Here is a 17,421-nt window from a genome sequence, read left to right as displayed (position 1 = left end):
AAAGGATTCGTGGTCCATGTATGTCCGTGATACAGAACATCGTGTTTTGATGGCGTGTAATCAAGCTTTGAGGCCAATTTGAGAATTTAGCATGTTGAAGCCCTCAAAAAGCCAATTAATTTGCCTGAAATAAATAATAATAATAATAATCCTTAAATTTTCAATATGGCCTCACCCTGTTGCACTCTGTTCGTGAGGGGGCCATAATCAAGGAAATAATACTGAAGTAAACTGCGAATTCCTCAAAATTTTGCTTTGATGTGAAGTCAAAGTTAAATGTGCTATCCATCACTATTGACCTATACATTCAACTAACTGAAGTGTATTTAGAGGACTGTGTTTTATTTTGATAGGTGCAGCTGGTGACCGGATGAAGTCATTCATGCGCCAAAATGGCGGAGTTAGCTGTTAGTCAGTAAACAAAAAAACCTCCGAACGTGATAGTAGAGACTATTCTCCTCCTTTTGTTTCTCACAATCGTTTGTGTCTGTTCATCTGAACTCATGGCGAGTACGCTGGTAAGCTCGAAACCTCCGCTTCATTCTGACATCCAACCTGCTAACTCAGTGTGCTGCTAGCTTGCTAGTCTTTCCAATGTGCTCCTGCTTTGCAAGGACCGACGAGTTGACTCGTGTTCAACATTCTCATCTAAGCTCATTTGTCTCTGTAGGACTTCAGGACCCATGTGGACCAGTCCTGCCGATACTCAGAGGAGTTTGTCAACATTTACTACGACTGCATGGACAAGAAAAGGAGGGTGGGTACTGGTCACATTCTGTTCTGTCCATCCGGAGTCAATTCTGTGGTTATTCAAAATGATAGATGGGCAATATCATCAGTCAATTGTAGGTAATCGGATGTGACAGTATTGTGCGTATTAGACATTGATTACCGATATGATGTCATTATCAGTGTTGATATTGCATAGTTTTGATTTGGCAAAATAAACCACTCTTTCATATTCTATATTTAATTCTACATTCTACAGTCAGATGTTTTTTGATTGTTTTAATGAATACAATATATGTCAATGACATGGACAAAGCTAGTATTTTGTAGTCAGTCTGTTGTTGGAGGAAGTTATGTCTTCATATACACACTGTTCCAAAAAATCAAGGGAACAAATCACACATCAGGTTGAAAATCTTTACTTAAGTGCGTTGTTTGAATTGTTGAGATCAAAATGACGTAACAATGGTCAATGGAAACCAAAATCATCAATGGATTACAAACCACACCAAAAAATCTAAGTTAAATTTGAAATCACCGGCTGATGGAACTATAATGTCTAACGCGTGCCTGTATGCACTCCTGACAACATCTTGGCATTCTCCTGATGAGTCGGTGGATGGTGTCCTGGGGGATCTCCTGCAGTCTGTGGTTGTACTTTGTTACGTCAGCACACTGATACATAAGGTCCCTCAGGTGCCCAATTGGATTTAGGTCAGGGGTAATGTGAGGGCCAATCAATGGCATCAATGCCTTTGTCATCCAGGAACTTGCCTCATGTCACAATATCCTGCACAAGGAGGATCCCCCTGTAGCTCTTTGGCCCAAGACAAATTTCCCTATGGGACAATAAAGTATATTTGATCTGAACCCAGGGCCCACTCTACCGGCATAAGGTCTGACAATCGCTCAGAGGGTTTCATCCTGTCTCCAGACTCTTTCACTCCTGTGACATGTGTGTAAGCCTGCTGTCATCTGTGAAGTCACTTTCATTTGCACCAAGATTAACTGACTGATGTTCTACTTTGACGATTAAGTGTTCCCTTAATTTTTTTAATGCAGTGATTTGCAGCAGCCTGAATCAGCTCCACATGGAAGAGTCTGAGCTGAATCCGAAGCCCTGTTTATGCCCTATATATTTTATTGATATATTATATTTCCTTGTTTATGTACAATGTTTGCTTATTTATTACTTTATCCTGATGTATCTTATCTTATCTTTTTTGTTAAGGCTGAACTGAGTAGTCTGCTTGAAATATCTCTTTAGTCTTCGTAATGGATTGATTTATTCAAACCGTAGGCTCGGAGGACAAAAGAGCTTTTAACTTCAACGTAGAGCGGAGCAGAACCATGGCTGCATATTTGTCACAGCTCTGCAGTAATCCATTTTGAGGCATCCATATCCATTGTTTCAATGTAAATGCTAATACTGACTGTGATATGAGTACTTATCCAGTGTTGGTCGGCCTGTAGGGCAGACGCTCTGCGTGGCTTTCGGTTTATGTCATATGTGATTGTTGTTTTTGTTCTTGTCCTTAACTGTAAATATGAATTTGCTCCTGTGTCTCAGAACTTGACCCGACTCTACCTGGACAAGGCGACGTTGGTGTGGAACGGCAACGCGGTGTCAGGACACGATGCTCTGGGCGACTTCTTTGAGTCGCTGCCATCAAGCGAGTTCCAAGTGCACACACTGGACTGTCAGCCAGTTCACGGTTAGTGGGACAAACGAATATTTAAATACAGTAAAGTGTGAACCCATATCTTCCTCCATAAATTGAACTTGTGATGATCCTCCACTGATGTTAATCCAACGTCGATCTATTCTTTCTTTATTCCCAGAACAAGCGACTCAAGGCCAGACAACACTGCTCGTGGTCACTGGGGGGACTGTCAAGTTTGAAGGGAACAAACAGCGTTTCTTCAACCAGAACTTTCTACTGACAGCTCAGCCTTCGACTAACCTTGACACGCCTGTTTGGAAAATCGCTAGTGACTGTTTCCGATTTCAGGACTGGAACAACTGAGGGCTTCTCCTCGTCTACGCCTGACGTCTGAACAGTCAACAGGCAGAACACTGAAAATTGATATGCTGTTTTTGTTATCTTTCTTGTAATAAAATAAAATAAAAATAAAAAATGGCAATGCCACACAGATTACGAAAAGGATGTTTTATTTTTCGAAATGTTGAACAAGGCATATGATCAAAATGAAGTAATAAATACAAATAGGATCACTGTACAACCATCTTTTAAGTGACTGTCAATGTCCGCGTCCATAAGTGTTTAATGACAATTCATCAGCACAGTACTTTGAAAAATACATAGAAAACACAAATAATTAAATCAGACGTTTAGATACCAAATTGTGCAAACCTGTCAACTGAGGTAAAGTACAGACCGTATTACAGTATGCCAGTTCCGACTACAGCTAATGCTAGAATAGCTACGAGCTAAAGCATTTAAGTAGTTAAGCATGCTTGCACTTCAATAAATAAGCCGTCTACGACTGATAGGACAGAAGCTCTTTCTATACAAGCGACCTACTATTTCCCAATCTTACATATTTTAACAATAGTTTACTTTATCTTCCTGAGTCATGTATGTTTACACATTTTGGTCTTAACGTTAGGGATAAATCCAAACAAGTGAATAAATTAAACAATTGGAAAGAAATAAGCAGACACATTTGTTACCTATGCCAGTGTATCTCTTGGTGGGGAAATGTTTTTCATTAAGCCCCAAGTAAACATTAACCTGGCCGTTCAGCCATTTTGTAACAAACACACAAACTATTAGTTTTATATATATATGCCACTTATTTCTGCTTGACTACACAAGTACTGCAGACTGAAGGCACAGCAACAAAAGGACTTCAACTTTACAATACCTTAATAAACGCTGATGTTTACTGTTAATAGATTTCAATGGAAGTAACAACAAAGCATCGGAAGTACATAGGATAGTGGTTCTTTTTAAAACAGCAACAAAATTGTGTGCCGAATCGTTTACGTGGATGGCAGCTGTGAGTTCTCATGGTTTCTAACCTTTCTGCGGAATAAGCCACTCTAGTGCATCTCTCATAATCTTCCAACACACGAGAATAAAAAAAAAGCAGCACACATGGATCCGACAGCTATGACTATTTACAGCATTTAGCTTATTTTGTCCAAGAGACTTTTCATTTGGATGTCTGTGGTATACACATGGCATGAAAAACTAAACAACGGTGCCAGAACCCGTTTTTAAAAATCAGAACAGTGGATGTGATGATGAGTGGGACCCTTCGGCAAAAAGCTATTTGCGTCCGTACATTCTCTCTATTTGGGGGAGATAGTGGTTCTTAATCTCTTTCCTCCTCAGCTTGAACGCGTCTGTGACAAGACCGGTCTCTGGGGTCCACGGCTCGGGACTCAGGTGCACCTTCACTGGAATCTCAAATCGTTGGAGTTTAACTGGAGGAAAAGGAAAAAGGAACAGATCAGTGATGCTCACATGGGTACACAAACTAAAGCCGAGATCACACTACACAACTTTCAAAAGTAGTCCGACTTCTGTCTTAAGATCGAAAGTCTTCACGACTGACTATCATTTAGGGGTCAGACACTACACAGTTTTTTCATATGTGACATGCGCTGTAATTGGCTTGAGTTGACGGGGGGTTACGCCAACTAACTAAATTTTCAGCAGGCTGGACAGCTCTAATCTCTCTCAAATCGAATCAAGTTTTTGAAGAGTTCACACAGCGACTGATTGGCGACTGTCAATCAATCCCCAATCAGGGGCTTTTGCCTGTGTCTGTCAAATCCAGCTGATAATCATGTAGCGTGAACTTGACTTAGAAAATGTCAGAGGTAAAACATATGGACTAAACTAAACCTAATACAAAGACGGTCAGCTCTTACTGTTGGCAGCAACGGCCTTGATCTCCTTCAGAACTTCCCTCTCCATTTCGGGGTGAGTGCAGATCTCCTCCCATGATCCCTCGATGTTCCTCTGTTTGGCCAGCTCCGTCAGCTTTTTCTGGTTGGGAACCACAAAGCTGATCACGTAGTTCTGCTCACTGCGAAGAGTAGAAGTAGAAACAAGGTTACTAAAAGTCATGCTCAGTACTGAAAGTGTGCAGTTTGAACATATATATTACGATAATTAGTTAGAGTGAAATTGAAAAACAATGGACGCAGGCACAGAAATAAAAGCACTGATTAACTATGATGGTCATTAACATTATTATTGATAAAATGATAAGACACACCTCCCAAACCATCCACTCTCTCAACTCACATACAGAATAAACGTTTATATTATTTTGGAAAAAATATATACTATCAGCGATTGGACAGTACATATCTTCCAACAGAACTTAAACTGATGACACATGTAGGACAAGTGGCATGAATAAAAACCCCATCTGTGTCACTCTTAATCTTAATTATACATTAAGAACCATATCTGCTGAGCTGGCCATTTAGGACAGGGCTTATAACTCACTAACCCTAACCTCGATAAGAAGATTAGACATACAGAATGAAGAACATACTCATGATGTTAAAAGTTGAGAGAAATCAGACTTAACTTAATCAGTTTAACTACCTTAACAAAAGCTGAAGTAGGAGTTCAAAAGAAAGTGTTGAAAGAGGCTGAAGTGTTAATTTAACTGTATGATTTGAGTTGATTGGAGGTTAAATCACTGAGGAGTTGAAATGTCAGTCAAAGCCTAAGCAATGTATTCAGTGGAAGTGGACGTCCTGAAAGAAATCCTTGAACCGTGGGGTGTCAGTTTTAGTGTTGGCTTTAGTGTGAGCACACGCATAATCATCATCATCATCATCATCACTAGAGATGAAACGGTGTGAAAACCTTATATCATGATTATAGATTATCACAGCATTAGTCATATGTGCTGAACGTTTTAAAAAAGAACTGATAAACAAACTGATGTCATTTCAACAAGTTCAATTAAATTAATAAAAATGTATTTACCATCAATACAAATAATTGGTAAGCACCAACACCGTATCAAATGTTCAATATTAACATTAAAGAAAAGAGGCTGTAGCTTGCTAAAGGAGCATATTATTTTTCACTAAATTCTTCCAGTCATGCAGGTTTAAATAACTCCTTAAATAAATCAATCAAATGTGCATACAAAAAATAACACAACCATTCTGATCAAAGAATGTGTAGAGCATGAGCAGCTTGTGCGGTTACTGTACCAACCAAATCGCCATGGTTATCATAGTAATTTGAGATTTAAACGGTACAACTGTCATTTCATCCCTTAATAATCACATGCAAACCCACTTTAAATATACCCACTAATATTATCCAAAGACTTTTTGGGAAAATGTATCCAAATGTGTTATATTCACAAAAGCTAAATATTCTAAAGCAGGGGTATTCAATTCAAATAGGTCAAGTTAGAGAACACATCTTGAAGCAAAGGTCCGGAAGATCATAATGTCTAACTATTCAATTTAAAATGTGAAAATTGTGCATGTTCAAATAAAGGGATTAACTTCAGACATTTTTTATAACGGGAGCAGAAGCTTTAATTTCCCTTTTTCTGTTTCACATCTTGACTCAAAACTCTCAACCAATTTTACTCTTCTCCTTTTCTCCGTCTCAATTCTGTTTCTCAACTTTCTCCAACTCACTCCTCTGTTTCTCAAATTTTTCCCATCTCACTCCTCTGCTTCTCAATTTTTCTCCATCTCACTTCTCTGTTTCTCTCATTTTTTCAGTCTAACTCCTCTGTTTCTCTCCCTTTTTCCGTCGCACTCCTGTTTCTCAACTTACTCTGTCTCACTCCTATGTTTCTCTCCCTTTCTCCTTCTCACTCAACTCCTGCTCTCCGTAATTCTGTTTCTCAACTTTCTCCAAATGACTCCTCTATTTCTCTCATTTTCTCCGTCTCACTCCTCTGTTTCTCTACCTTGCTCCGTCTTACTCCTGTTTCTCAACTTTTTCCGTATCACTCCTGTTTCTCTAATTTTCTCCACCTCACTCTTGTTTCTCAACTTTCTCCGGCTCAGTCGCCTGCATCTCTCCCTTTGTTTTCTCTACCTGTATCCCTATCTTTCTTTTTCTTTCTTCTGTCTTTTCATGCGTAACTTGCTTCTCACGCTCTCATCTGTCTGCACTGTAGAGTCGCAATGTTTACCGCCTGGAATCCCCAGACTTGATTGGCTGAGTAGAATCATGTGGGATGGCTTAACTCGCATGCAATTGGTCTGTGCCTTTCCTCATCTGCTAAACCCCATCAGGTTTAAAACAAAACCCTCTGTTTTGGCTGTAGGTCCCGGTCCATATGGGACGGCTTATGGATCCGGACTCGGAGCGCGGTCCACCTGTTAGTGACCCCTGTTCTAAAGGATTATCCCAGATGATCCTCATTGAAAGTCTGTTTCAATGAGGATATTACACCATGTTTATCTACCCAGAATCTCTGAAGTTAGGGAGAAAGTGCTCAACTAGACAAGGAGCTTTGGTTTATAAACGTGAACAGAGAAAGCGATGAGACATCTGAAAAGATTTGACGTTTGTTTTTGGAATAATGAAATCTGAGTACAATAGATTAAACACTGGCATCAACAGAGCATATATTGATATGTCATATAGAGGCTTTATATCATTGGTCTGTTCAGTTGATACATGAACACCCAATTCTTCTAACTGAGCTCTCTTTATATCCTCTGTAGAAGATGTATGGAGATTTTGCAAAGTGAGAAAAGCGAGAGATGGTTTGACCTCAAAACCAACACTGATCATGTTCTGCTGGTTCAGCATTTGGAAGAATCGGAGAGAGAACACCTAACAGGTCATGCAATTATCTGATCATCAAAGTTATTCACATCCAAATGAAACACAAAAAACACTGCAATACACACAAGGAAATGTCAGGAAAATAAAAAGACAAACAGACTCACGTCTCTGCATTTATAAGTAGGATAAGGATGGAACAACTTTCTTACCTGTTAGCGTAAGCACAGATGTTGTCGATGAGGAGGCAGTTCTTCAGCGCAGACTCGACTTTACCCAGAGACACGTACTCCCCGGCCTGCAGCTTGACCAAGTCTTTCTTGCGGTCTAAATGAGAATATAAGAAAGACCTCAGCAGTGCTCCGGTATCAATTGCAAACAGCGAGTCATGTGTTACCACCACATTGAATGGATATTAGAGCGATGACATTAAGTATGAAAGGAACGTCTGTCACAGACTATCAGATGACAGCAAATGCGTCTAAGTTAAGTGATTTTTTTATTACAGGGAATAAGCAGAACAAGAAAGGAATCACCATAAGTAACTGATGTAGTATTTGAAGCAATGTACCGTCCCTTCAGGACTATAAGAAGGATAAGGACAATTCCTTTGATTCTGAATTTTAGATAAAACGATGAATGTCAGACAAGAATCTAGCTTTCATTTTCTGATATTTATATCTAGATGTGGTAAAGGAGTAAGGACACAGAACCTCTTTGTCTGAACCCAAAGGAATTGGTCTTGCCGGGGAACAGTAAACCGATTAAGGGTAGAGCATACTGTAAGTACAGAAGTGGTGGTCCATGAGCAGCTTGGAGGGGAATCAGATCTATGTCACTCACAGAGGCAATGACAGTGACAGGAAAAGCTCTACAAATACTGGGATAAACGGATCTCCCAAATGTTAAAAACCATTTATATTCCTGTTTCTAAAAATATCTGAAACTATCTCTCTGCTTACAAACAGTCTGTCTCTCTGTGTCTCACTGAGATATTCTTATCATTATTACAGAATTTCCCTCTGTAAATATTACAGAGGTCCTTCATCCTGACCACATCTGTTGATGTATGGCAAGCTATTTAACCATTTTATCAATAGAATGATTAACTATTGGTTAGAAATTCCAAGCCAACAATTCCACAATGTCATTTTGACTTGCAGCAATTCTGATAGAGATCTCTAGAGCTCATTTTGCTCTAACACAGTGTTCATTCTTGACAACAGTTGATTTCCTACCAGTAGAAAGGTTGGAAACCTGCGACCTTATTACAACTTTAACCATGGAGTTCAACAGCTATCTGTAATTAGGTTTTAACATCTTATAATTCCAAGTCAAGTTATTTGAACCAGTTGCAATTCCAAATAAAGTTCCTAACTCAATTTTCACTCGTCTCTTGTGATCAGCAAATTCTTACTAGTGACTATGTGCACCATGCACACATCTAAAAACACTATCCAAATTAGGAAACATATCTGAAAAGAACATGCAAACTAGCATTACATATCTGAGAGGTATATGCAAATTAGAACAACATATTCAAAATAGTTTGTTGTCAGACCTTTCTGAGAAGGGAAAAATTGCCTTACTACAGGTCACGATGTGGAAATCAAACTATATCTCAAATTCTTATTATAAATAGTTATAAAGGAATTACTGTAAGCAATAATTTAAATATATCTTTCAATCAAAATGATTGTTTTAATAGGATCTGGCTGAACGGCTACGAGTCAGCCCTACCGCCGTGAGGTTACATCCATATTGACCTCAGTCTATATTATGTACACTGACTTATGTCGTAGCCGTCAGGGAGAAACTATATTACTGTGACATCTCCAAGGTTCAGAGCTCTTCACAGATTTTTTTCTTGTGTGACATTAAGTACTTCTGAGACACTGAATGTGTTTGTGAGTATTTCATGCAATACATTGTCAAATCATTCAATTATCTACGTGTTTTTTCTGATGACCATCTTAAATTCGATGTGAAGAATGAGGCCATTGTGAGGCATGAACAGAGAGTTTCCCTTCTATGCAAACTGAAACGTTTTTTTCTGTCAAGCCTGTCACCCTCTGTCATTTTAAGCAGTTTCTTATCTGCTGGTTTCAAAGCCTCTCATTGAAAGATTGAAACAGCCTAAACAAGCAATGTTAAAATTCTATTCCAAGATCAGAGGAAAACAAAGTGACAACACATTGAACAAGAATGTTTCTAATTAGGGCGTTGTTATATGTGCTTGTAAAACTAAGACTTTTTCATCCTGTCTGCACTTTAACTCTTTTTTTTTAACTTTATTGTTACTTGTCAACATCGATGTCACATTTATCCATTTATAGAATTAATTTATTTTACACGTGTGTGTCAATTTGTTGCTCATAGCTTTACATCCAGAGGAATTGAGGAAATGTTTTTAGTGATTAAGTAACTGGTTATACTGGATATACACACCCACTATTTGTAGACAACCATCTGGGTAAATCTCTCCTACGTCGCCGGTGCAGAACCATCTCTGCCCTTTTTCGTCCACGAAAAAGTCCTGATTTTTGCTTTCATTCCTGTAGTAGCCCATTGTAACGTTGGGACCACCGATCAGGATCTCCCCTCTTGGGTTGGGTTTGTCTTTGCTGGTGTAGCCACCTGAAGATAAATATAAAGAGTAATTACCCTGCGATTATCTGATCACTTCTCATTCTGCACTGTTGGTACAGGATGTTTTTCAGACGTACCTTCAGCCCAGTCCCTGAGCTTGACCTCGCAGCAAATAAGAGGAGCTCCCACACGACCAGTGCTGATGTCCGCAACTGTGGAACATAATATTTGAATGACACGTTATTAAATTTGATTAATTCCAACCTTTAGTCCTTCCTCCTGCTCTCCATTTTAAATCCCATCTTACCCTCTGTGATGGTGCCTGCTCCACAGGTCTCAGTGAGGCCATAGCCCTGACCCACTGGACAACAGAAACACACGTTCATAAATCTCTGAGTTTCAGGGGAGAGGGGCGCTCCTCCCGACAACATCATCCTAACCCGTCCTCCCAGTAGGTTCTTGACTTTCCGGAATAACAGGCTGCAAGGAGAAATTACTGAGTGTTAGATTTTTAGGCATAACATAAATCAGATTTCCCCCCCAAAAAATATAATTATAATAAAAGCACTGAGGGACAAGTAATGGTTTTCTTACGCATTGCAGATCGGTGCATCATAGCCATTTTTGATCTGCTCCAGTTTATATTTGTAGCCCAGTGTAAACAGCGTCTTCTGAATGAAGTTCATTTCCTGCACTTTGCTCATCACATTCTTGCTGATGCGATCCATTATTTCCTTTTTTGGGAGAAAGCAAAGAATATATTTATACATTTGACGATGAGTAGATGAAAATAAATAGATAGTACATGTAAAGCAGAGCAAAAAAGACAGGTTTGTGAGTAATGTAAACACGGAAGAATAAAAAACCAGGATTCTTACTGGCACAGCTGCCATCACGGTGGGCCTGAGAACTGAGCTGTCTCCTTTACTTCCTCTCTTTATCTTAGTGGACTAGGGAACAGGAAAAAACCATGGTTACTTGAGACAGCAACAATGATGAGGTTAACTGCACTGAAGTAGTGACCACACTCGGGTACCCAGGTTATAAAGAAATAGTACAGACATTGGCAGATACAACAGGAGTACAACGTACAATGATCTGATGTCGGTGCTGGGTATTACCTGGTCTGACAACGTCTGCGGGGATGAGTAGCCGATCCGACAGCCATACGTGACGCAGGAGATTTCAGCGGTCATTTCCAGAACATGAGCCAGGGGCAGATAGGCTATGTAGGTGTCATTGGGCCTGTAGGAACACAGCAAAAAATGAAGGTTAGAGGCAAGAGCCGCTACACTGTCTGTTCTTTTCCCCCCATTTCACAATAAATATCTTTGACTGTGGTTCTCTTTTTTTCATTTCTGGAAACTGATTTACTCAAGAACATTACACTAATTATCCACATGGGTTTTTCAAAGCCAAATATATTTTACTTTTAGGAGTTTTGGAGAACTTTTTCTAAGTAAGCGCTGTGAAGCCTGTAATGGAGAATGCTTAAAGAAACCCTGCTGTGCTCACCATACAGTATCCTAAAAATAGATTCTGACCCCTACTAAAACCTACCCAAGTCCAGGGATGCGCTCACACTGTCCCGTCATTCCTGCAATCAGGTTTCTGTGGACTATCATGACTCCCTTGGGTCTTCCTGTGGAGCCACTGGTGTACATCACTACAGCCAGATCAGAGGGCTTGGGCTTCACAATAGCCTTCCCCTCTGCAGGACAAATAAACAGGTATTGTCTTACACTGTATGTGAGAGATATTTCAACTTGGAATTTGACAAAATAGAAGCAGAGCCAAGGTGAGTCAGACAAATGCCCACCGTTTTCAGGCAGTTTGCCCAGCTCCAGCACGGCCTCCATGCTGTGGATGGAGATTCCTGCTGCGTAGCCTTCTGTGCTCACTTTCTTCTGGTCCACGAAGATCACATGCTTCAGTTTTGGGGTGAGTGGAAGCACATTCTGGACAGAAAGAGAGGACTGGTATCAAAACAGCCAAATAGACATCTAATAAAAAGAAGATGAATTGCTCGCTCCATATCCACTGAAATCATCTTTACAGTAAGCAGGTGCATGCTTAAAAATGATCCTCTGGAGGCAGTTATGAATTTTGCAGGTTGATTTGAGATAACGTTGTAAGGGAAATGTAATAGTTGACCACAATATAAGCATGTTTATTTCCCCTTTGATTGATCATGATTGAATCTCTTACAATGTAACCCTGATCATGCCGTCTCCTGTACTACTGAATGAATCTTGGCCTGATTGCTTTAACTAAGACATTGTTGTTTTCATGTCATCAAGAAGATCACACCCGTTGACTATGTATCAACCCCAACCAGAGTGGGAGGGGTGAGCCAAATGTATCAAGACAGAACTGTTCCCCATCGGTGTGCTTATTACAAGCTAATCTTTTCGTATGCACTATGCTCTGAGCAATAAAGTGTGACAATACTGTAAGAGAATTGTGTCTATTTCTTTGTTGTTAAGGTGGGATAGTAGAAATTGTCATGACAACCTGCAAAATGAAAAACCTGGATTGAGTTGCAATGAAACAACAAGCTCCAAACTAAGTCAAATAACCTTGCCCTGCTTGTGGTCTACAGTCTGTATGTACATCCTGTATATTTGTCTTTTTCAACATTCTGCTGTGAGCAGCACTTTACAAAACTTGCTCCCACAAAGATTTTTTTCTGCCCACAACTGATGATGCTAACCACTGGAAAACCAGCTGTCAGTAGCATCATCATTACTACCATCAGACACTTTGGCAAAGAGAAGCAGTACCAGCCATTGCATTAGACAGTTGAGTGATTGATTTATTTAGGTTTGAACCTTTAACTCAACATGAGTGGCTATGATCATGTGCTGTAAGGGATTAACTCACTTTGAGTCTGGTCTCCAGCAGCTCCGAGCTAGTAACTAGATGTGTGACACCGGTTTCGTTCAGGCCAAACGCAATCGCCTCCTCTCCTAGTGTGGCGTAGAATGTCACCACTGTTGTGAATACAAAGGACTCATTGAGTAAAAACAAACAGCAGCTAATACATCATATTTATTTGTTTACTTGTACTGTGCAAACTGGAAATATCCTTACATGGGAAATTACGCCTGAAGCATGCCTGGGCAGTGATCATCCACTCTGCTCTGGTTTCACAGAAAATCGCAATGGTGCTTTTAGGCTGTTGCCCGAGAGCAGCCAATCCACTGCCAAACTCACTAACGACGCTGTCCATCTCATTGTAGGACAACCATCTGTACCCCCCTAAAATCAGCTAGGAGGAAAAAAAAGATTCAGTTGCAACATCAGACATTTTTATCCTCACACATATCCCTCACAAAAATAATTAAGGGAATCCTTACCTTTTTAAACACTTTACCACTGGGCTGAATCTCATTCTCCAGACTCAGAATTTCTCTGGTGCCGAGACAATCTGCTTCTCCAAACTGCTCCACAGCATAGTCAAAGAGCTTATCCAGCGTGTCCTTGCCTGGTAAGTCCTCCTTGGCCAGGCATTCGAATTGGTCCACACAGCGGTAAGGTCCCTCGGCGAGTCCTGACGTGGAACGTGCCTTTACTCGAGTAGACAGAGCTTTCCTTTCCCCAGCGCTGGTCATATAGTACCAGGGCAGGAAGGATAGGACGGAGTACAACCATACCACAAGGTGGATTGGAAAAAGGAGGATAGACTGGAGCACTGAGTCTACCTTGAGACCCATGCTTGATTCCCTGCGGGCCTATGTAGGGGAGGGAGATGACACTGGTCCCAAAGGTGTTTGACGTTAGAGAGGAAAATTGTGTCAAGAATAGGACTAGAAATGCAAAGAGCTGATTCTCCAACAGGGTCCTTCGACTGTAGTCTGGAAGTATTTGGTCCACTCTCAAATCAGATGTTACACCTAGAAAGCAGAAAAATGAAAATACCATCAGAAAAAAGTGTATTCATTCTGGGGTAGCATTAAAAAACATTTCACACCTCACAACTCAACGCAATAAGAATTCATTTTCATCCCAAATATCACTCACTAACAGCCCTCCGGAATAGAGAGCGGGTTAATTTAGAAAAAAGAAAAATTGCAACCTAATAAGACCTAACTGAAAGTAATTTAAAACAATCCCCTGAAAATCTCCTCTTACGCTCAGCAGGGCATTCCAACACCAACTATGAACTAATTCTCTCAGCACCATTCAGACATCCACCTTCCTCCTTGCTCTGCTTCAAACAGCATCTGTTGGTCTGTCCGCTTGTAAAGCTACTTATACAGTACAGGAGAACCGCCTAGATGGGTGTGTTCCAACACTCCCAGGACCCTCCCTCGTGGGGCCAAACACCTGTCTGTGTGTTTCAATGTTATATGAGAGGGGTTACAGAGAAGGACGAAGCAAGGTGGTTGAGACGTGGGGTGGGACAACACCAGGCTGGCCACTTCCCACTGACCACAACCCACCGGGATGTGTGCGTGTGTTAAGCTGGAGAGGATGGAGATACTGGATCAACCAATGACAGTACTCCGGAGCATCACCCCACTGATGGGGAAAGGGCACTCTAGGTCAAACTCAGCTGGCTTGTCACCTCACAGCTTGGGGGAGGGGGGGGGGGGTAGTGGAGGAAGGAAGCAGTTATAACTGAACAAACACCGTGCTGGAATCTTAACTGGCTTTTAACATCATAGGACACACTCCACACACACACACACACATAAACACAGCTGAGAACACGAAATGCAGTGGGTAACTAATTATAGCCTACTGCTGTCACGTGGGACCTTCTTCCAGGTCTCAAACACATCGGGAAAACGGCTCCCTTGCTCGTGGCTGTCTCGGCTACAGATAACATGATCAAAAATATTAAGTGCGACGTGTATTGACGCAACCGGCCCTCCTTTTCCCCGGAGGCATCACTTCAACACACTGTGATTAACATTTCAGTGAATCATGGCTCAAGCCCACGTCACTAGTGCGCGTGTGCGTGAGGCATCTGACTACACACGCCGGGAGATGAACAAAGGTGGCGTGATAAAAACCGGGGGAATTAACGGGGGTTTAAAACCAATCCAGCACGAAACAGACTCAAAACGAGGTGGATAGACGAACTGGTTATAATTCGCTGATGTGACGATGGGGGGGGGGTTGAGCGGGATGGCGCACCGGCACACAGACACGCTGCTGCCCGCATTGAGCAACCGACGGGTGAAGTTGATGAGCGTCAGCCCCCGAGGAGGATGATGCTAAACCCGGGCGCCAACACAGATGAGCCCTGAATCAAACCAGTACCAGACAAATGGCGGGTACTGAGTTGACGGCGGGCGGCCGGAGTGTGATGCCCTGCTCCTGTAGCAGCCCTGCGGCGTTTCCTCTTACCTTGAGCCCGGCAGCCGGCGGAGGAAACAGTCGTGTCTCTGTCTGCCTCCCACAAATGACCGAGAGTTACCTCTCGTCACAAAACACAAACCCGGAACTACTACGTCATCTGATTCCATATTCCTGGACCAATCAGCGGCCGCGGCGGTTTGGCCCAGTTCTTTTTTCTCTGCCTCACATCCGCTTCATTCGTCAGCGCTGGCGTTTATAACAACTGTCTCAGAAATTGTTACCGTTATTCTATCATCCTGGAATCTCAATGCAGATACAGTTACGTTACAGGTTTATATATTTCTATAATAATAATGATGACGAAATTAAAACAATGCTTGCACAAATATTATTATTCCCCATGTCGTCCGTCAGGAGTGGTGTGATCTATCCTTTCTTTCTAAGACTTTTGTCAAATTACGAAATGCGGCGTTTATTTTAATAAGGAATCAATGGAACGAGGGACAGCATCACAGTGGGAGATGTCAAACCAAAACAGCCCTATATCTTCCCGGCAGCGTAGTGCCGGGAAGAACCGGGAAGCGCTGCTGACAAACACACACACACACACACAGAAACACACACACACACACACACGCACATGCACATGTGGCGGCTACAGGCTTGCGTAGGTCAGTCACCTGTGAAGACCATCATCATTTACCCCTGAATCAGAGCGGAGAAATGCGCTCCCTGGGTCACAGGGATGAGCCATAGATTGTATATAATATATATATATATATATACAAGAATATATACAAAGTGGTGACAATTTATTTATTCTTGAGGAATTTTCAATGGGCGCGGTGAAATGGCTAAACGGTGCCCCCGAGACCCCTTGAACACTTTCACATTGACCGATCTCCACTAAAATCGAAACACAGGTGTGTCATGACCAGACAAACAAAAAGGTCTACACATTTGTGCATCTTCTTCCTGTGCTAAGTCTGTCGTGTTGGCTGGACTTCAACCACCTATTCATTGCACAATATCAAAAATAAAATAAAATAGCATAAAATAAAATAAAATAAAATAGAATAATAAAATAAAATAAAATAAAATATGGAAGCAATTTAATTAAAGTAAATAAAAAACTGCTTGAATCTTCTCTCAAAAAACATGTCCCCCCCACAGGGTTTGTAGTGTGAAGCCCATGAGGTATTTTATAAAGATGTGATCGAAAACGTCAGACCAAGTGAACCAACTTTATTTCAGCATGAACAGAAAAAAAAGGGAGTTTCATTTCACCGTTAGCAGCACAACAACCTACTGGATTTTCCCTCTCATACGATGAAGGTTACTCTATCTCTTCAGTTACTAATAAAGCTCTGTTCAGTTTTGAAATATACAGGGTCTCATATATCTCATCAACTAAATCTTGCTCACTGTTAGTTGAAAATAACTTTAATAACATCAATGCTGAGCATGATTCCGTACACAAAACAACATTCCTAATTTGTATGTCTTCTAACCACTGTAATGCCGCAGCAATCACTACCATCTCCACGGTGTAAACTGACAAATGATCTGAGGTTCTCCTTTTTACTGAAACTGAAAGTCTAGTTTACTCAAATCAAAACTTGTTATTCCTGTGATAGGCTGTTTATATGTTAAACAATGAATACAATAACAATGTTTCGTAGAATGCTGTCTAATCTATCTTCCACCAAAACTGCTATATATTGTGACAATCTTTACATCGTTGCACTTTTTCCAGAAAGCAGAAACTAGTAGACACTGAGGGGAACAGCCAGACAGTGGTTCAGAAGGGATATAACTTTCCTAACTTAATGACGTCTCTCTGGCTACTTTTATACTGCTCCATGCAAAACACTCCCTCCTGGCCCCTTCACTCTCCCCACAGGGTTTAGCTGTTTAACCATAAGCTTCACAACCACAGTCTAGCACAGATCGAATAAGCGTTACAGAAATATTTTTTCGATGACAACCTGCTCGCTACCTATTCTGATCCTGTAAGATATCTTATCACATT

At 41.0% G+C, this 17,421-nt stretch overlaps 2 protein-coding genes across 2 annotated transcripts; one reads left to right on the top strand and one right to left on the bottom strand.

The window, feature by feature from the left end:
- Positions 1–371: 371 nt before the first annotated feature.
- nxt2 (nuclear transport factor 2-like export factor 2) lies at positions 372–2,885 on the top strand. Its single transcript, XM_062393596.1, has 4 exons — positions 372–518; positions 671–757; positions 2,300–2,444; positions 2,572–2,885. The coding sequence occupies exons 1-4, from the start codon at positions 504–506 to the stop codon at positions 2,754–2,756; spliced, it is 432 nt and encodes a 143-aa protein (XP_062249580.1). The 5' UTR covers positions 372–503; the 3' UTR covers positions 2,757–2,885.
- acsl4a (acyl-CoA synthetase long chain family member 4a) lies at positions 2,886–15,542 on the bottom strand. Its single transcript, XM_062393595.1, has 15 exons — positions 15,438–15,542; positions 13,439–13,975; positions 13,173–13,350; positions 12,963–13,072; positions 11,899–12,037; positions 11,640–11,790; positions 11,201–11,324; positions 10,958–11,029; positions 10,674–10,813; positions 10,387–10,559; positions 10,217–10,291; positions 9,939–10,127; positions 7,703–7,817; positions 4,634–4,791; positions 2,886–4,183 (listed from the first exon to the last, which is right to left on the bottom strand). Exons 2-15 carry the CDS (start codon positions 13,793–13,795, stop codon positions 4,026–4,028), a joined length of 2,139 nt encoding a protein of 712 aa, XP_062249579.1. The 5' UTR covers positions 13,796–13,975; positions 15,438–15,542; the 3' UTR covers positions 2,886–4,025.
- Between the last annotated feature and the right edge of the window lie 1,879 nt (positions 15,543–17,421).

Source organism: Platichthys flesus, chromosome 8 (genome assembly GCF_949316205.1).
Source record: "Platichthys flesus chromosome 8, fPlaFle2.1, whole genome shotgun sequence".
Taxonomy (NCBI): domain Eukaryota; kingdom Metazoa; phylum Chordata; class Actinopteri; order Pleuronectiformes; family Pleuronectidae; genus Platichthys; species Platichthys flesus.
Note: the sequence above shows the minus strand (reverse complement) of the source record. Positions and strands in the feature narration are given on the sequence as shown.